General features: G+C 38.3%; 1 protein-coding gene across 5 annotated transcripts in view; it reads right to left on the reverse strand.

The window, feature by feature from the left end:
* LOC143031853 (uncharacterized) overlaps positions 1–21,374 on the reverse strand; it is a 46,870-nt gene extending 25,496 nt beyond the window's left edge. For 2 of the 5 annotated variants that reach the window (XM_076196201.1, XM_076196200.1), the window contains exons 1-3: positions 21,079–21,367; positions 6,660–6,837; positions 4,685–4,817 (exon numbers count right to left, since the gene is read on the reverse strand). In XM_076196201.1, the coding sequence (XP_076052316.1) occupies positions 4,685–4,817; positions 6,660–6,837; positions 21,079–21,130 (363 nt within the window). In that variant the 5' untranslated portion in view covers positions 21,131–21,367. Of the gene's footprint in view, positions 1–4,684; positions 4,818–6,659; positions 6,838–21,078 lie in introns of all 5 variants that reach the window. The other 3 variants (XM_076196199.1, XM_076196204.1, XM_076196202.1) reach the window with 3 other exon arrangements.
* Between the last annotated feature and the right edge of the window lie 867 nt (positions 21,375–22,241).

The raw sequence follows: 22,241 nt of genomic DNA on the forward strand, positions 1-22,241 counted from the left end.
GGTACTCCTCGTTTAACGACCTACTCGGTTAACGACAACTCGGAGTAACAACGGGCTTTATGACAGACCAATATTCGTTTAACGTAAATCTTCCGAAGTTACGACGTCGTGTACGATGATTAAGTTGGCTGAGGCAAATTTGTATGTTATAAATGAACTTGTACGGTGGATATTAGCTGTGAGGTAAAGTGTTCTGAAGCTTAGGTCTACATTACCATCCTGCAAGCTGCAAAAACTACCTGGGGTACAATATATACCGGTATTGGTAAATTTTTAGTTTGGACCATGAGCGCAATATAGCAATAGAAAATTAATTATTAATTTTGTAAATTATAATGTATCAACGTAATAAGCAATTTTGTGAGCGGAAATTAAAAAAGGTGCTAAAACAAATTTCGTAAGTAACGAAGTCACGTCGGACGAATGGTACACCATGTTTGTTATGATAGATGCCGATGTCGAGGAAATGAAAGGATGATAAATTCGCCTAACCTAAACTACCTGCGTTTGATAAATCATTACCTGAAAATTAAATGTCATCCGGCTCGTCCTCGTTGTCGTCGTCGTGAGAGACGTTGGCAGACGACAAGATGGCATCCCGATCCTATGCTACCGACTTCGTTCATTAGCATATTTTCTTGTAGCATGGTATTTTTTACTTTCATTTCCGCCCACAATATTGCATATTACGTTGATACATTTTAATTTACAGCATTAATAATTAATTTTCTATTGCTATATTGTGCCCATGGTCGAAACTAAAAAAATACCCCGGTATTCAATATGGAGTATCAGCATACGCAGATTTGGTCATATACGGTAATTTCGGGAACATAACTACCGTAAATAAACAGTAAATAAAGCTTTAATGTACTGTATAAAAGAGGGAAATACACGAAAATAAAGATACATGTATTGCTGGACATTGTACATACAGTACATGTATGTATATGTATACACTTTCGCTTAACGACCAATTCGGTTAACGACGGCGCGCTGGTCCCAATTGTCGTCGTTAAACGAGGAGTGGTTGTATTTAAAAATTTAATACGTCTGAAGATACGTTTATACTTGTGAAATTATGGTGCTCTAGTAATATAAGAATTCATAGAAATACTTATTGTAATTGCTTTTGGTGTATGATCAATGTATGATTTGTATTTTACGCTATTGACCATATCGCGGGGGGAGTTAGAACATTAAGCATAAGATAACAGAGGCAAAGAAGACAGTAGATTATGAAATAGGGTAAGAGTATGACAGAAAATATTGAAAGTAATAAAAAGATGTTTTGGAAAGAAATTAAAAAGAGATAGAGGAGGCAAATCAAGTAGAGAAGAAAAGGTAAAAGGTGCAGATGGAGAGATGATAATGGAAGAGAAGGCAGTTAGGGGAAGATGGGCAGAGTATTTTAGGGAGTTGCTTAATGTGAAGGAGGATAGGGAGGGAGTGATAGTTGCAGTGGTAAGTGCTAAGAAAATGACCATGATGAGTGAGGAAAATGGAGGAGAAATAAGGAAGGATGAAGTGAAGGCAGTTGTTAAGATGATGAGAGCAGGTAAGGCACCTGGTCTGGATGGATGCCATGCAGAATGTCTAAAAAAAAAAAAAAAAAAAGGAGGTACAGTGATGGCGGACTGGCTGGTGAGGTTATTTAATGTTTGCTGGAGAGAGGGTAGAGTGCCAGAGGACTGGAGGAATACCTGTATAGTTCCACTTTACAAGGGAAAAGGGGACAAATGTGAGTATAGTAGTTTCAAAGGGATTAGCTTGTTAAGTTTAGTTGGGAAGGCTTATGGGAGGATTTTGATTGAGAGGATTAGGAGAGGAACAGAGGGAGTAATTGGCAAGAAACAATGTGGATTTAGGATGGGTAGAGGTTGTATAGATCAGATTTTTGTGGTAAGACAGATATGTGAGAAAGCTATAGGAAAAGGTAAGGATGTCTTTTGGGGTTTTATGGATCTGGAAAAGGCTTATGACAGGGTAGACAGGAAGGCACTGTGAAAGGTTTTACAGGTATACAGGATAGGAGGAAAGCTTCTAGGAGCTGTCAAGAGTTTTTACGTGAGTATTAGAGCATGTGTCAGGATTAGAAATGGAGAGAGTGAGTGGTTCGAGGTAAAGGTGGGACTTTATCAGGGATGTGTTATGTCACCCTGGTTGTTCAACTTGTATATGGATGGGGTGGTGCGAGAGGTAAATGCAAGGGTGGTGGGTCAGGGATTGGAGATGGTTAAAGAAAATGAAGAAAAGAGGGAGGTGAGCCAGCTGTTGTTTGTGGACAACAATGTGCTTGTAGCAGGATCAGAGGAGGAATTGAGGAAGTTGGTGACAGAGTTTGGGGGAGTGTGTGATAGAAGAAAGCTGAAGATAAATGTGGGTAAAAGTAAGGTGATGAGATGTACAAGGGGTGAAAGTGCCAGCAGACTGGAAGTGAGCATTAAGGGAGAGCGACTGGAGGAAGTGGAGAGCTTTAGATACTTGGGTGCAAATGTGGCAGGAAAGGGTGGAGTGGAGGTGGAGGTAGAATGTAGATTGAGAGAAGCGAGTAAATGCCTTGGTGGATTAAAAAGTGTAATGAGGAATAGACATTTGGGAATGGATGCTAAGAGGAGACTGTATGAAGGAGTGATTGTGCCAACAGCACTGTATGGGGCAGAAACATGGAACATAAGAGAGGAAGAGATGAGTTTGAATGTGTTTGAGATGAGGTGTCCGAGAAGTATGATGGGGGTTACCAGGCTGAATAGAGTGAGAAATGAAATGAGGAGGAGAACAGGGGTGGAAAGGGAGTTGGGAGATGGAGTTCATGAAAGTATTAGGATGGTTTGGACACATGGAAAGAATGAGAGAAGTAAGACTAGTAGAAGAAGTATGGAAGGCAGTGGTGGAAGGAGACATGAGGGGGTGTCCTTGGATGAGATGGATGGATGGGGTAAAATGGGCATTGGGAAAGAGAGGAATGTCTGTTGAGGATGGGAGAGGATAGAAGATAGGGTGAATGGAGAATGGTTGTGTATGGATGATGATGTGATGCATGAGGGGGAGTGGGTGGGGGATGGGGGGGGGGGGGTTGATGGAGTATGTGAAATAAATTGATGCAGCCCAAAGGGATTTCCCCGTCTTCTCATTTTCTACAAGAGGGGACTGAGAAGGGGGTTCGCCAAATTAATGAAGCGGCCTTGCTGTGGATGTGCTGTGTCTAGCAACACTGCTTCTGACCCAGGGCAGTGGACAGGATGCAGGGATAACCCATCATCCAGGAAGTGCCAAAATAAGAGGGAGGGAAGATGGTAGACGGGAGTGGAGTATGTAGAAGATGGAAAGGGTGGGAATGGTTTCTATGCCTTTGTTTCTTGGCTACCTCTCGTGTAAGGGGGAAAAAAGCCTTTGGTGTATGTATGTATGTATGTATATATATATATATATATATATATATATATATATATATATATATATATATAATATATATTATATACATACATACATATACCAAGGCTTTGTCCCCCCTTACAAGGGAGGTAGCTAAAAAGAAAAAGGCATAAAAACCATTCCCACCTATTCCATCCCTCAATACACTCCACTCCCCTTCACCCTCTACCCTCCCTTTTATCTTGGCACCTCCTGGATGACGGGTCATCCCTACACCTTGTCCACTGGCCGGGGTCAGAGACAGTGTCTCAAGATACAGCACATCCATAGCAAGACCGCTTCATTAATATACAATATATATATAGTATATGATATATATATATATATATATATATATATATATATATATATATGTATATATATATATATATATATATATATGTATATATATATATATATATATTCCTGTGTAGAGAGGAGTTGTAAGTGAAAAGGGATTTCCCTTCCTCTTCTTTACTGAAGAGTGGATGAAGGAGAGTTGTTATGCCAATGAACCAGTGGTGGTGGTGGTGTGTGTGTGTGGGGGGGGGGGATACCATATCAAGCTGACCCAGGTTGTGGGCAGGAGGTTGAGACAGACCTTCATCCACAAGGTGACAAGATTAAAAAGGAAAAACAAATGTGTGTTTGATAGGTGTGAGATGAGAAGGAGAAAGGGTGTATGCCTTGACCGTCTACCTATATTTCAAGACCAGTCATCCAGGAGGTGCCAAGATTAGAGGGAGGGAAGGGTGGAGGGGAGTGGAGTGTGATGGGGACGGAATCGGTGGGAGTGGTTTTTATGCCTTTGTTCTTTGGCTACCTCCTTTGCAAGGGGGAAAAAAGCCTTTGGTATATGTAAGTAGAAGCCTTTTATGAAGAGCTATGCTTATGGTTTTCAACAGATTATAAATTTCCTCAGTGGTTCTTTCGATGAGAGTTTATAGCAACAAATATCATCATCACTCATAAATCTCTATTTCTCTGTTTTTGTATTTCGTTATCCATTTCATGGAGCAGTGATGGCATCTTTCTACTTCCACCGTTTCTGATAATTTGCCTTCCTTCAGTGAAATCAATTCCCTGATTCTATTACTAAACTTCCCAATAACTGCTTTACTTCAATGCAGTAACTATCTCGTTTCAGAAACCAATTTATGGTAAACCTCATATTTCACGATTTTTCAAATAAATTCCCTGAAACAAAATCTTCCCTAGAATCATGTATTCCTATAACAGCTTCTTAATAGAAATCAAAACTGATACTCACTTTAAACACTTTTTCACTCTCTGTTATTCCTGGAATGGGCCCAACGCTGTACGCACTCTTTTCTCTGTCATATGCTATTTGATGTTTTTCAAAAATTGTCTTATGAGTTTTCTTCACCTTTTCAAAGATATCCCTGAAATAGAAAAGTAATCTCAATGAAGAGTAAATATGAAAAAACAAATCACCACACTCGATACTCTGCAAACAATCTGAAGACAAAATCCCCAGAGGAACACCCCTCACAAGTGAAGTCTATTTATCTATATACATGCTTCTTCACCCTTATAATGGAAGAAGCAAAGTCAAAAGACACATACCCACCCCCATCTATCATCCTCTCATCTCAGCTCTTCATGGATGATTGGTCATACCTGTATCCCACCCACTACCTTGGGTCACAAGCAATGCAGCAAGACACACTTCACTTAATCAGTGACTCCACTCTCCATCCCCTCATGCAGAAAAAGAGAAGACAGGGAGAAATCCCTTCAGGCTAGGTCAAAATATCATTCACACACAACTACTCCCTACTTTCCCCATCCCTTTCCATCCTTGCATCACAGTATCATCTTTTTACAGGCATTCATCACTCACCCCATCTCCCGTCTTCTCCCTTCACCCCATCCATCCACCTCATCCTCTATCATGTTCACTCCATCCACCTCTGCCTTCCACATCAATTTTACTAATCTTTTTTTCACTCATTCTTTTCATGTGTCCAAACCATCCCAACACTCTTTCATCAGCACTATCTGCTATCTCCTTTTCCACCCCTGCTCTCCTTCTCAGCTCCTTGTTTCTCACTCTATCCATCCTTGTAACCCCTACCATACTACAAACACATTTCATCTCAAACACAATTTTTTTTCTCTGCCTTACTTAAATTCCAAATCTCCTCTCCACACAGTGCTGTCAGCACAATTACACCTTCATAATCTCCTCTTTGCAGCCATTCCCAGATGCCTTTATCTGATGACACTTTTTAATTCCTTACAGCATTTACTTGCTTCTCTCTGTCTATAATTTACCTTCACCTCCACTCCTCTCTTTCCTGCCACATGCAGCCCCAAATACCTAAAACTATCCACTTCCTCCAACCTGTCCTTTAAGACTTGTTTCCAACTCATTGCTATCCTATCCCCTTGTACATCTCACCACCTTACTTTAACCCACTTTTGCCTTCAATTTTCTCCTATCATATACCTTTCCAACCTCCATCACTAACTCCCTTAAGAACAAACTTGATCTTGCGAGATACAAAAAAGGGTCACCACGAGCATAGCTCCCATTCCTGTATGATACAACTAGGTAAATGAATAACCATTAACCCCCACCATCCCCCACCCACTCCCTTCTATGCATCACAGTATCATCCATACACAACAATTCGCCACTCACCTCTATCTTATGTCTGCTCCCTTCCTTCCTCAACAGACATTCCCCTTTTTCTCAATGCCCCTTTTACCCCATCCATCCATCTCATCCTAGGTCACCCCCTCATGGTCACTCCTTCCACCTCTGCTTTCCATACTTCTTTTATTAATCTTTCTTCAATCATTTTTTCCATGTGTACAAACCATACCAATACTCTTTCATCTCCTAACTCCTTTTCCACTCCCGCTCTCCTCCTACCATACTTTTCACCCATTTCATCTCAAACACATTTAAACTCTTCCTCTCTTATGTTCCAAGTTTCTGTCCCATACAGTGCTGTTGGCCCAATCACCCCTTCATACAAGCTCATCTTAGCATCCATTCCCATATGTCTATTTCAGAACTTAGTGTCAAAATAAACCCAGCCATTGTAAAGTTTCAATCCTGAATCCTTTGGACTGTGAGCACCCAGATCAAAGCTTCACAACGGGTAGGTTTAATTATTTGAAAGACTTCAGTGACATGATTAATCTGTTCCATTTAAGTGTAACAAAAATTACATTTGCCTATGGATATAACAAATGTCTTTCAATTTACTTACAGCTTAATTTTTTTTGGAATCCTTTCATTACCCCTGTGGTTCTTAATAACCACATCATAATGAACCATCATGATGTCAGGCTTTTTAAACTCCACTGGAAAATGATTAGTTGTTAATGTAATGCTACGTCCAGCTGTGTTGTACCCATATTCATGAGTACGCTGAGGTGGAGCAGGATCTGTAAGACAAATGCATATATATACATATCATCAATTACTGATCACTATTACATCTATACAAATACAGAAATTCATGTATGTATTTAGACACAGGTAGTTCTTAATAAACTGTATGTGAACCAATTTACGAACACTAACTAGGACAAGGACGACTGCTAGGTTCTGAACTAATGAAATATTGGAAAATCTTTCATGCTTTGTGCAGCACCTAGTTAATATCTACATTGGCACCTGCTACAGATATGTGGGGGCATAGATTTAAGATCTTTAACCACTTCGGTACGATGACGCCTACATAGGTGTCATGAGGCGTGAGTGGATACATGAGGTTGCCGGCGTTGACGTTTTCATTATACATTTTTTCATAGTTGTACACGAGTTACCCCCCGATTCTGTGAACTGATTTGACCATGTTTTCTGTGTTTATTATTACTCAGAGTGATACAGCAGTGACCTTATATTTTATAATGAGAGTTGTGCAATGCAAATTACATATGGCAGCCGATGCTCCGCAAGAATTTGAGTCATACTGAAGTGGTTAACAACCACTATTCTTCTGAAGTTAAGAGATTATTCTCATATTTGTGAGTCAGTCAGGAGTTTCTTACAGTATTCAGGTCACTTAACCCCTTCCATACGGTGCCGCACACGTAGGCGTCATGGGGAGCGAGTGTATTCGCGAGGCTGCCATATCGGCGTCATGATTATATTTATTGTAGTCGCCCCTCCATAATGACATTCTTTCTAATTCTTTTGTAATCGCATTTTCTATGGTTATCAAAATTCACGGGTGAAGAGAGAACGATCGATATAAGCGGTGACTATATTTTATGATGCGAGTATTATTACGACACGTCGTACGGCTGGCATTGGCTGCTGCCACTGAGATCCAAGTCCATGACGCCTACGTGTGCAGCACCGTATGGAAGGGGTTAAAGAAATAATTACATTTCCAGTAGAGATCTCTTGATAGGAGGGCTTTAAGATGTCATGAGAACAAATTAAGGGAGACTGAATGTCTAAAGGATGTGAAGAAATAAAGTTCTCCATATAGATGCATAAATACTTGGAATGGCTTAGGAGATGACATAGCCCAAGTTGGAACAATACATGAACTCAAATTTAAATATAATCACCAATTGGGGACATAGACCTGGAAGAGCATGTTACTTCACTCACATGCCCGCGCCAGTCCCCATGGTCTCTCCGAGAATGCTCCCATATGTCATCCCTCTGTAACCCATTGTCACCTCTCTTGCTACTGTTAGTCCTGTCACCACTGTAGCCACTGTAATTGCCCTTCTGGTCCACACTTATGGATATGGCAACTCCCTTCATTTAGTTATAATCTTCTCTCTAGGAGAATGAAAATGTAGAATTTTTCTATAACTTTCTTCTGTTAATTGTTATACAGCGTACTCCCCTGAGGTTCTCTCACGAAATCCCCCTAAGAACACATATGCAAGATCCTACATGAGCTTTGCAGTGATGTAGTGATTTCCTTAGACCAATGATCTTTAACTTTATATTTCAGATCCTCCCCAAAGGGCATAATCTTACAATTGTGTGCTTTGCAGTGACATAGTGATTTCTTTATTCCAATGATCTTTAACTTTATATTTAAAATCCTCCCCAATTTAATTTTCTCCTCCTCCACCCTTTCAACAATCAGATTCTTTGTTTCAAGTCTATATGACATTATTGTCTACTTAGATCAATCCCGAGTCTCTGCATAATTCTCACTTAGGTTACAAATGAATGTTATATCAGCAATACACTCAAGCTCCCGGCTCTTATTTACAAACAAGGCGGAAAGGTGGTCTCAGGCAACTCGTTCAGCTACAGTTTTATGAACACCCTACCTATAAAATGCAACAACCCGTCTTCTACCACTCCATCTACCAGCCTCTTACACAGACAGCCCCCCCCCTTCCTTCCCACCCCAAACAGCTCTTGACAGCCATGAATTCTGTGGGCGCTGTCCCCTTAGTCTCCTCCATTGAGGGTCGTCTCTTATTGAGACAACCCTGTGAGTAGGATCAATATCAGGAAAATGTGCCACATGCCCATACAGCCGGAATTGACATTCACGAATTATGCTGGAAGTAACTGGTCTAAACTGAGTCTATGCTTTGATATGAAGTCATTACAGCAATGATACTCCTACGGGACTTGGTATCAAAGACATTGAGATGCCTCTTCAAGTCAGTATTCAATGTCCATGTCTCACAGCCATATGGCAAGGCAGGAAGAACAAGTGATTTGAAGATTTGAATCTTAGTCCTCCTGTATACTTTGGCTGAAAGGGCCCATAACACAATGGGCAATTTCCTTTGAAGTACTTCCTGACATGATCCACCACCATTATGCACTACACTACCAAGGTATGTAAAGCTTACCAAGACATCAATGTCCTCACCACCAGCTGAGGTGGACATATATATTAATGGATATCTATAGCAGTTTAATTTAAGGTACTCAAGATAACACACTTGTATATCATTTATATGTTGATAGATATTGACTGAAGAGGCATATATAGGCAGCATATTCAGAGAATTTTGGCTGCATGGCTATGTAATATGTATGTCACCTTTCAGTGTAATAAATTAGGTAATATCTACATTATTTATCTCATTGCATTTAGATTTGCTCCTTGCTTGGTTCTTGCAGAACCTTGCATTTCCTGTTTTTGTCAGTTCTTGTTGCCCCCTTTAATTTTATGTGATAATTCTTTTAACAATTTTACCAAACTCATTATTTCCATTTCATAATTTGACTTTTCACATCAACTTTCAACTCCCAGTTTGAGATCTCCCTAACAGTTGAGTGAGCTTTTTCCTTCATCCATCTCTTTTCAACATATATGTACCAAAGGCTTTTTCCCCCTTAGAAGGGAGGTAGCCAAAAAAACAAAGGCATAGAAACCATTCCCACCCATTCCATCCCCTACATACTCCATTTCCCTCTACCCTCTTATCTTGGCACTTCCTGGAAGACTGGTCATCCCTGCACCTTGTCCACTGCCCTAGGTCTGAAGCAGTGTCACAAGACACAGCACATCCACAGCAAGGTCACTTCATTAAATCAGTGAACCCCGTCCCCTCATACAGAAAAGGAGAAGATGGGGAGAAATCCCTTCAGGCTGCATCAATTTATTTCTCATACATACTCCCTCACCCCTCATCCCCCTCCCACATGCACCACAGCATTATCCATACACAACCATTCTCCATTCACCCCTATCTTCTGTCCTTCCTCAACATTCCTCTCTTTCCCAATGCCCATTTTATCCCATCCATCCACCTCATCCTAGATTGGCCCCTAATGTTCACTCCTTCCACACCTCTTTTACTAATCTTTCTTCACTCATTCTTTCCATGTGTCCAAACCATCCTAATACCCTTTCATCAACCCTATCTCCCAACTCCCTTTCCACCCCTGTTCTCCTCTTCATTTCTCATTCTATCTAGCCTAGTGACCCCTATCATACTTCTCAGGCACCTCATCTCAAATACATTCGAACTCCTCTCTTCCTCTTATGATTCACGTTTCTGCCCCATACAGCTGTTTGCACAATCCTCCATATAATCTCCTCTTAACATCCATTCCCAAATGTCTATTCCTTACACTTTTCAATCCATCAAGGCATTTACTCGCTTCTCTCAATCTACATTCCTCCACCCCTACTCCCTTCCCTGCCACATCTGCACCCAAGTACAGGTAGCCATCGACTTATGACCGAGTTCGGTTCCGACAGACTCGTAAGCCGATCTGGATGCAAGTCGGACTTTATATATATATACAGTATACATTACCCTTTGATTATTATTTTTGTCTGTATATATTTAGCATACTGAAATAATCTTAACTTCTTTGAACTATGTTGTATAGTATTTCTTAACTTTTTTATCATTTTATCTGATTTTCTTTGGGAAATGTAGCCTAGGCCTAAGCATACTGAATAAAATCCTATCTTTGACCTATGATATATAATACTGTATCTTTTAACCTTTTTATTATTTTACCATCAGACTTTCTTTAGGGAACGTATGCATACTGAATAAACTCTTATTATCTTTGAGCTACGTTGTTTAATATTCATTAAGTTATTTATAATTTTCGTTAGGAAATGTAGCCTAGGCCTACGCATACTGAATAAAGTCCTGTCATCTTTGACCTACAAATATTTTTTGTTGGTTTAATTAAAACCATTGCAAGGCAAAAATAGGAATTTTTTTTATTTCAAAACACATTCTTTTCGTTTATGTACTGTACCGAAAATATTGTTATCGACAACAGATTAAGCATAAACAAAGTTTACTGTTTCATTTTATTAATCGCAAAACAAAAATACAAAATGCTGTACTAAACAAATAGTTATCGACAACAGACTAGGCCTAAAAAAATTTACTGTTACATTCTATTAATTGCAAAACATATGAAAATACAAAATGCAAGGCAAAATTAGGAAAAAAATTATTTCAAAACACATTCCTTTCGTTTACGTACTGTACCGACAACAAACTAGCCTAGGCATAAAAAAAGTTTAACTGTTACATTTTATTGATTGCAAAACATATAAAATACAAAAATACAAAATGCAATGCAAAATTAGGAAACATTTTACTTCAAACAAACAAAATGAAAAAATATTTAGCTGGCTGGGATACTGACACTGCCGGCAACCTGCCAAAACTATCGTACTCGCGTCTCACAGTGTGCGGAGTATTTGTACTGCACTGGCAGGCATAACATTGCAATTCTATTGCTCTATTAAATGTTAAATAATATTGCACTATCTCGTGGTCGTAAAGTCGATCAGTCGTAAGTCGACGACTACCTGTACTTAAAACTATCCACTTCCTCCAATCACTCTCCCTTAATACTCACTTCCAGTCTGCTGCCACTTTCTCCCCTTGTACATATCATCACTTTACTTTTACCCACATTTATCTTCAACTTCCTTTTTTGCACACCTTCCCAAACTGTCACTAACTTCCTCAATTCCTCCTCTGATCCTGCTACAAGCGCATTGTCATCAGCAAACAACAGCTGGCTTATCTCACATTTTTTCCATTTTCTTTAATCATCTCTAATCCCTGACCCACCACCATGCGCTTACCTCTCGCACCACCCCATCCATGTATAAATTGAACAGCCAGTGTGACATAACACATCCCTGACAAAGTCCCACCTTTACTTCAAACCACTCTCTCCATTTCTCATCGAAACGCAAGCCCTACTACTCTCATAAAAACTCTTGACTCCTCTTAAAAGCTTTCCTCCTATCCCATGTATCTGCAATACCTCCCACAATGCCTTCCTGTCTACCTTGTCATAAACCTTTTCCAGATCCATAAAAGCCCAAAATACATCCTTACCTTTTCCTTTAACTTTCTCACATATCTGTCTTACCACAAAAATCTGAACTAAGCAACCTCTACCTGTCCTAAAATCACTGTTCCTCACCAATTACTCCCTCTGTTCCTCTCCTAATCCTCTCAATCAAGACCCTCCCATAAGCCTTGCGGCACCGTATGGAAGGGGTTAACAAGCTGATCCCTCTGAAACTACTACACTCACACCTGTCCCCTTTTCCCTTGTAAAGTGCAACTATACAGGCACTCTACCCTCTCCTCCATTTTCCTCATTCATCACTGTCATTTGCTTAGCACTTCCCACTGCAACTACCTTTCCTTCTCTATCCTCCTTCACATTTAGCAACTCCCTAAAATACTCTGCCCATCTTCCCCTTACTGTTTTCTCTTCCATTATCATCTTGCCATCTGCATCTCATACCTTTTCTTCAATACTTGATTCCCCTCCTCTTCCTCTTGTAATTTCTTTCCAAAACATCATTTTATTACTATCAAAATTTTCTGTCATACTCTTACCCCATTGCACATTTGCTCTTCTCTTTGCCTCCTTTATCTTATGCTTTCTCTTCTCTTTACTTTGTACCACTCATATGATTCCCTCATCCTAATTTGTAGCCAATCTATGAAAGTCTGTTTCTTTTATTCTACAATCTTCTTGGCTTTCTCATCCCACCACTCACTAATCTGCCTTTTATTCCCTCCTGTCCTCCTTGTTCCACACACCATCTTTGCACACCTTATGACTCCCTCCTTGAACCATCTCCATTCTTCCTCCATTCCTAGTTCTACTCTTTCCTTCACTCCCACTCCTATCAGCTTCTTATATTCCTCCTTTTCTTTTTCATTTCAGCAGTTCACTCTAAGTACCTCCCTATCTTCTGCCATTTGCCTCTTTCTCCACCTATCCTCCACTCTCAACTACCTTCCACCAAAATATCATCTGACACTCCCCCCACTTTCTCCCCTCAGAACATGTACATCCTTAACTCTTCCTACTATACTCCTGGTTATCACTATCCACTATATAGTCCATTAATGCTCTATCTACCACTCTCTCCTATGTGTATTTATGCTTCACTTTCTTCTGAAACACTGTATTTGCTATCAACTCTCTTTCGAGACATCACCATCAACTCTCCACTACAATTTTTCCTGGAACTCCATACTTCCCAATCACTCTGTCTTTTGGTTCACTTCCTACCCTAGTATTTAGGTCTCCCAATACAACTACTTTGACATTTCTCCCTAATCCCTCTATGCACTCGTTTTAATTTATCCAAAAAGCCTCCCTTTCCTCTGCACTCTTCTCACTACCAGGCCCATATGCACTTACAAAAACCCACATCTCCTTTCCCAGCTTCACCTTCATCCACATTAACCTTGATGAAACCTCCTTCCACTCTGCTACATGTTTACCTATCCTTTCACTTACTAGTATAGCCACCCCTTCTTTCCCTCATCCTCTCTTCACTCCTGAGGACCTCCCAACTACACTCCCAAACTCACACTTACCCCTCCCTTTCAATTTAGTTTCACATCCATCTTTCTTCCCACAAACATACTGCCTATCTCTTCCCTTTTACTCTCATCTGTACCACATCCATGCACATTAAAGAGCCCAAATCCTATGTTACTGGTTGGTAAACTCCTAGACCCTCTTATGTCTTTACTTTTTTTTTTTTTTAGGAATGTCCCCTTTGGGCATAAACGTAGCAGGATTCCTAGTCCTATCCCCACCCCGTTTTAGTCGCCTCGTACAACTCAGGTAGAAAGACTTGGTGTCAGCATTCTTTTCCCACACCATGGGGTTAGGCGAAAAAAAGGAAATGAATATTGAGAGAAATGGTACAGGACAGTAACAAGGGGTGGGGGGGACAGCATAATGGAAGGACAGTTACAGTATAATAAAAGAGTCCTCATTTCTCTGACAGAGATTTCCTCTATCACAAAGTGATGTGAGGCTCTGGTCCATACGGGTGCCCCATACAGACCCTAAAGTATCTGCTGCATGCTACTTAGCATGCAGCCAATACCCCAGCTGGGGTAAAATTCCATGATCATACATTCACAGATATTTAACAGGGAACTTACATTATCCAATAGCTTCTAACCAAATCTAACCACTCAAAAGAAAAAATAGATCTTTCAAATGAGAAAAAATAAGAAACAAGTGAAAAACGTGTTTGTGTGATACTGGAATAGAACCTTACCCTCATTTTAACTCTTGATGCCATCAGACTTCTTGTGTGGCCTTCATAGAGGTCTGTTACTGTCTGTTACCCACACTCGCCTCCCCTCCTTGCTATCTCGTCCAACTATTATCTCAAGATGTCTTGACTACCTTAACTGTGCTACCTCAATCTTAACCCATTCAACTCCGATGACAAGATGTCTTGTCATTTGGTCAAATAAAACAAAAAATCATAAAACACCAAAATGTTTGATCAAACACCAGAAAAATATGACGTCAGTCCTCGCTTCGCTGCGAGCGAAGCGAGGACTGACGTCATATTTTTCTGGTGTTTGATCAAACATTTTGGTGTTTTATGATTTTTTGTTTTATTTGACCAAATGACAAGACATCTTGTCATCGGAGTTGAATGGGTTAATTTCAGTAGAATTCCACAATCATGTAAACATGGACATCTAACAAAGTAGATTATCCAATGATAAGCCATAAAAGAGAGAGACAGACAGAGAGAGAGAGAGAGAGAGAGAGAAACTGTGGTTGCATGATACTGGAATAGAACCTTAATTTTGCTTGATACAGCTCCAATCCTCTCTCTGACAATTTTGCATGACAATTTGACATTTTAAAATATTACTGTACTGCTTTGATATCTTTTGTTTACTAGGAAAAGTTAAAAGTTATACGATGCTTTGTGAAGTTACAACCCATCTCAGTTCTATTCCAGTATCACGCAAACACATTTTTAATTTTTTTGCATTTGAAAACTATATTTTTACTACGGAACAATTGCATTAGGTAAGTAAGGTGTTATTAGGAGCTACTGAACAACGAAAAATACATGTTAGCTATCCATGCTTGTGTGATTCTAGAATTTTAGCCCCATATCAAGATGTTATAGGGTGCCAAACTGTTTCATCCTAAGCAGAATGTGTATGATGAAAAAGTTTAAATAGCAATTTATGAATCTTCATCTCACCAGCTGGCACGGCACTTTGGGTAAATTCTTAGAAGTGCACTCCTATGCTAAAACAATAAAATTATTGATTTTGAGAGTTATAATACATCAATGTAATATACGTTTTTCATGGCGGAAATTTATTATAGAAAAAACGAATGTAGCTGCAGTGACTGCTCAAGACTCCATCTTTGTTTTGGTAGATGTGGAGGTCGAAGAAATTCAAGCATGATAAATTTGTCTATTCTAAGCTAACCTAACATACCTCATTCCCTAACCTAACCTGCATTTAGTACTGCAAAACTTGTAGTTCTACAGGTCATCTGGGTCACTGACATCGTCTGACATCTCAACGGGTCTCCACAACTTAGTTCGTTTGTGTATCGCTTTTAGCAAAACATTTTTGGTTATTGATTTCTGCCAGGAAAATGTATATTACACCTATGTATTATAATTTAAACATTAATAATTAATTTTCTATTGCTATATCGTGTAGGTGTGCACTTATAAAAAGAAAAACAAAAATGCAATGTGAATTTTTCTCACCCACTCAAACAGCAAATTGTATATTTATGGTATTTATATTACAAATTTTCTTAGTCTTTCCCACAAATTAATATTAGGGATAGTAAAAAATTAATTCCAGAGCACCATTTCTGTAGCTTCTTATGAATGCTGTTTGTTTGCCTAAATTGTATATCTACACCTTGTATCTGTGTGAACTGTGGATGCATGTATGTTTTTATATATCTGATTCTTATATCTATATAAATTGTAAATATTGGTTCCTCCCACTGGATACAATTACTGTTGCTATTGATATCTTTGTGATAAAATTTCCTTTTCTGTGAAAAATGTTGTAAATGCTTTAATGCTTATTATATATAAACTATTAGGGTAGAACATTTTATTAGCTACTGCTTCCACTCTCTCCTTTTCAACAAATTAATATTTATATGTATGTATACAGTATATGTGCATCTTCAACATGAAAATGTAATGTGTGAAATTTTGTTAAACTATTAAATTTAAAATTGAAATTGAAAAATATGTTGGGCCATATTTTCCTGAACAGACCAATAACAGGGGCTTGTTTCATCATATGGTTAGGTTAGGGTTGCCAACCGTCCTTTATTTCAAAGGACAGTCCTTTACAAAGGATTACAAAGGCGGAGCATGCCGACAGGAGACCTTTTGGTCCATATCTAGGTCGGATGCAAAAAAATCATAATAATAAATTAATAAATAAAAACTATAATAATGTAAATAACAAATAAAATACATAAATAAATGCATAGGTATAGTTAGATAATAAACAAACAGGTAAAAAGATAATAAACAAACAGGTAAAAGATAATAAACAAACAGGTATTTGGTGTATGTAGTAATTAAAACGTACATAGTGTTATAAAAAATATATACACAAATCAAAAGCAGCCCTTTCAATCTCATGTGTTCCTTGATCACTTCTGTTATATGTTCAAGTCTACTAACACTGGGTACATGTAATAGTGATACTCAATCTACCCAAGTAGTTGTAAGAGTTCGCCTGATGTCTTCTTCCTAACATTATTAGATAAATTCCGCGCCATAGGATTCCATATTTTACTCGGTCATCCTTGCATTATCACTCCCTTTCTTGTACCTCTTATACGGGGGCCTATCTGAACCCAATTAAAATCACCCGGAGTTTGAAAACAACCCGCTGAGGGCATCAAGAGGTCCTGGTCTCAGCTGAATCAAATAATTTTGTGTTAGTAATTGGGGAAGAATCTTATCAACGAGATCATATCAAAGGGGTTAAGTAACCTGTTTAAGTAACTAGTTTGTCATTACTTTCCCAGATAACATGACCTAACTACCTGTGCATATTTGTATCCCGCATAAAGTTAGCAGTGACTGCTTAGTTAATCAGGTGACCTAGTTAGTTTCAGATGATGACTCCTTCAAACAGAAAGTCTTTCAGGAGATACTGGGTTAGGTTAACTTCGAGAAGTACATTAATCTAGTTTAACTTAGGAATGTGTATTTTGACTTTGACACACGAAAAGATAACTTGATAGACAAAGAAACATTCAGATATGCTGTATTAATGAAAACTAATTGTGTGCTTATGATAATGTGTGTGTGTGTGTGTGTGTGTGTGTGTGTGTGTGTGTGTGTGTGTGTGTGTGTGTGTGTGTGTGTGTGTGTATTCACCTCGGATCTGCTGCAGTCTCTGACGAGACAGCCAGACACCACCCTACGGCAGTGAGCTCAGAGCTCCTTATTAGCCGATCTCTGGGTAGGTCTGTGACCACTCACACACCACACACCGGGACAGCAAGGTCACAACTCCTTGACTAACGTCCCGTACCTACTCGCTGCTAGGTGAACAGGGGCTACACGTGAAAGGAGACAAACCCAACTTATCTCTGCCCGACCGGGGAATCGAACCCCGGTTCTCTGGCTTGTGAGGCCAGTGCTTTACCAATCCGCCACCGAGCCGTGTAATTTGTATGTGTGTGTGTGTGTGTGTATGTGTATGTGTGTGCACGCGCTTATATTCATCTGTTTAAATGCTACAATATCTAATCGTACTTTTAATATCTCTTTGTTTTTCTTAGCTTAGTTTGAACAGTAAAGGATTCTGAACTTTTCGAATGTGTTAACATGTATTATTCCTTCAACAGCCTTTATGGTCACCAATCCTGGCGCAATATACATCAGAACCTGAGAATACAAATTCCACTCAAGTTTCACATTATTTTACTCCACTTTTGAGTAGGTAGGCTTAAACCACAACATTCAGAAATACTGAATGGATTTCAGAAGCCTCTTATTTAAGCATGTGTACTAAGGATACAACTTTCTTATTTTTTTTCTCAAAAACAATCTCCCGCATCATATCTAGATGAGCTTTTATGCATAAGTAGCTGAAATAAACTCACTTTTGACCCATCTTTAAAAAAGTTCACCCATGAACCCCCATTTTTATACTCCTACGTGTAGAATTTGGCCTAAGTCACAAATTGCCACATATAATATATTTTCTATATAATCTAATTCAGTTTACCTGTAGTCCTGTACATTAGATGTTTTCTTTCATATTTAAATAATCCCTTTTTCTTTGATGCTCTATTTGTCCTTGTCCTTTATTGAGATTTGAAATGACACTATTTGTCCTTTATTTTGAAATAGTTTTGAATGGTAGTTCAATTTCCTGCTCTCAAGACGTGATTGCAAAAGCGTTTACTTCTTGTAAGAGTGCAGACTCTGTCAACTCTACAGTCTGCACAATACCAGAAGCACAGAGCGGCAGACCACAGACCAGGGTGTAGAATTAGCCTCATTTTATGTATAATTCGATTTTCCATGAAAAAAATGCATTCATTTTGGGAAAACCAGAATATCGTACACGATGTTATTAAATCTGAGAATCACCACCAAGAAAAAAAAAAATAATAATAAATATAAGTACACACAGAAAAAACAATAGAGGAAGAAAGGAGGTGCCGTTGGACGTTTGGAAAGGTAATACCTCTGTCTATCAACTGAACTCATGAAGAACCAAAACAAATAAGGCGTATTATACAAGGTAGTAATAAGGCCCTTCACAAAATTGAGCCATAATTTGTTATAAATACTAGAAGAACAGTGAAATCTATGTGAGAAAACTTGTAATAGTAGTGCCAGTATTTCATGTTATTATCAGATATTTGGAAAAACAGAATAGATTTCGATGAAAATTCAACATTTGGCAAATTTTCAAACCTAAATTTGTTAGGCCATTCATTCCCAAAATTTTAGAAATTCTAGAAGTAGTAGGACATTTGAAGATAGAAAGAAAGTTTAAAGATGGATGAACTTTTTGATGAAGTAGTATTAATTCAAAGAAATTTTGACACTATCAAAAGCTCTGAACTCTTCATAAACTCAAAAACAGATAGTGGTATCTTATTTTGAAATCTATGGACTTCAAATGTATCAATATTTTCAAAATAGTTTCTTTTGCACTATCAATTCCTTGATCATCATCTTATTGTGAGAGAATTTTCAGTTTAATGTCATCTAAATGGCGAGATGAAAGGAACCAATGCTTTGTTGAATATATGAGTTCATTTATAATGAACTCATATATTTTAACATAAAAGGTAGTTGCTTGGAATTCGCTAAAAACATCAAAGATGATACAATTTTTCTGAGGGCAGCAAAAAGCCAGGGCAAATATAGTTTTAAAGATTAAAATTCTTTGATCAAGGTAAAATAAATGTCATCTCATTCTTGTGTTTGTATTTTCATTTAAGTAAGAGAAATGTAATTTTGAACTGCATTTAATGTTGGCATCTATTATGATCTATAGCCACTTAAATAAATATCAATAAAGTTTTTATGTCCTTTATTGTAGCTTAACAGAGTTGGCAACCCTAGGTTAGGTAGGTAGGTTTGCGGACTAGCTATGTAAGATCACCCGCTCGCTTGCGCGGGATCGGTTTTTGTGGGAGGGGGGGGAAGAATGTCTGTATGAAAATGAAAAGATAGTAGTGTAATAAAAGAAGGCTTCTGCCACCGGGCGATTATGGATATTTATTTCGTGGTGTCGTGGGGGGGCAGGAGACTTGGGGTTGGTGAACGGGATTGATACGTGTAACAGTTAGGTTATGTAGGAATATTAATTCTTCTTATCCTCATCTAACAGAGTTAGGAAATGAGTAGGTTACATTAGGTTAGGTTTGTTAGGTTTATAAGGTCATGTAGGCTAGTTTTTTTTAGGTTAGGTCTGATTTGATTAGTATTTTTTTTTTCTTTTTCACAAAAATACTTTAGGAAACATTTTTCTCCTTTGTTTAAATTAGGATTTAAATTATCTTATGCTTCATTTCCATGTCAAATTTACAGTTGCTTGAATTACGTAAAGAATAGGGAGAAAAACCTGTTAAAAAAAAAAAAAAAAAGTGGGCAAGATGAAACTACAAATTCCAGAATCACAAACTCATATATTTAACAAAATTTAATGTCTAATAGCTCCTAACCTAACTTTTCCATAGAAAAATAGATCTTTGACATGCAAAAACGCAAGTGGTAAATTTGCTTGCTGGAATAACACCAGAATAACACTGGTAAATTTGTAAAAGTTTGCAGAAGTGAAATTTCCCAATTTCGAACTTTTCCAATTTTATGACAGTTTATGAAACCCTGACCGATATGAGTGATATGTTTGATTCTTGTAGATACAAATACATCCACTTGTATATTCATACAAAACTTTTCGAGTCATAACTCATTCGCGGTAATTTCCAAGGCTAATATTAAATATTCCTTTTATAATTACTTTTTCTAGTAACTAGTTGATGCCAACCCGCATTACTCCATTTATTAATCTCCCCCCCCCCCCCAAAAAAAAAAATCCTACATGTCCCCCCACATCGTTTGGGAGATGTAGTCATAAGTGCATAACTTCAATATTTAATTACTTGAAAAGTATGCATTTGCGACGGAAATTATGTACACCATCGTTCATATCACATTTCTCACATAAGCCACATATCAAATTCTATGATTGGGTAAAACTATAAATTGACCAAAAAACTACCCCAACATTTATCTACCATTAGGAAAAAAATCTCCAAACAAGCCAGAAGGTGTCAATCATTGATAAAAACAACTGCCATTAGTACCCATACCAAAAATAAAAAAGAATAAATTGTAATGTACTTATTATCTATTAACTTACCTATTTCTGGAAGGTCCTTCCAGCCAAGTTTGGGTCTTACATTTTGTGCCATTTTATTCAAGTTCGTCGTTTCTTCTGACCACGACTAGCTCCAAGTTTTACCGCCTCTAATGGCAGTGCCTAGACTGTCAGCTGTACTGCTGTACAGCGTTGCCAGAATACCTCACCCTATTTTTTCCACACGTTTTCTTTGATCGAAAACTGAACAGTGACTAAGCTATTCCATGTTTGTGATTGACGGAATTTCTATCGGCATAACGGACACACACAACAATGTGGAATAGGAGTGTTGCCACCAACAGAGTTCTCTAAACATTAGATGAGAAAGAAAACACATATAAATAATACTGTTGAGGCATATACCATTATAAACCGATGAATATTAGAATACCGCTAATTCTTTCCCTTATAAGGTAAATGATAATAACGTAGCATAATTATTTTACTGAACAAAACTCACCTAGTATTTCTTCCTTTTAAAGGGTCTTAAAGAGTAGTCTGACCTATCACTGTCATAGTCACCGTCGTATTCAAATTCTGGCACTTGTGATTGTGAAGAGGGATCCGAGTCTGAGGAGGTAGTATATGGATTCTCTACGGTATTTTCTTGATCAGTATCACTATCACTGAGGAAATCTCTGTCAGGGTTTTCCCCAGTACTACTGACATAGTCTTCGCTAAGATCTTCTACTGTATGGATCGGAAACTCGTCATTTGGCTCATAAAAACGTAGCACACTTTGGTCGTCGCTACTAGTATTTTCTGGGTCATTCTCTTGATTTTCTGTATTTAGGGAATCCTCTGTATGGAAAAGCTCTTCAGTTGGTCCATCATTGTTTATCTCATTTTGGTCGTCATTACTAGTATTTTCTGATTCATTCTGCTGATTTTCTGTATTTAGGTTATCCTCTGTATGGAAAAGCTCTTCACTTGGTCCATCATTATTTACCTCATTTTCACATACCTTAAGTTGCGACACCTGTAGAAGAAGCAATATGTTACTCTCTCCGTTTCAGCTGAATAACTGGACCTCACAAACCTACACCTTGACCATGTTATCTTCCTCTGCTAAGCACCCTTCTCTTGTATCATTGCAATTTTACGACTGTTAGTGTATAGATATAGATATTTAATGGAAAATTTGGTTATCAGCAATCCATTTT

The sequence above is a fragment of the Oratosquilla oratoria genome, chromosome 12 (assembly GCF_046742065.1).
Source record: "Oratosquilla oratoria isolate Oo_2021 chromosome 12, ASM4674206v1, whole genome shotgun sequence".
Taxonomy (NCBI): Eukaryota; Metazoa; Arthropoda; class Malacostraca; order Stomatopoda; family Squillidae; genus Oratosquilla; species Oratosquilla oratoria.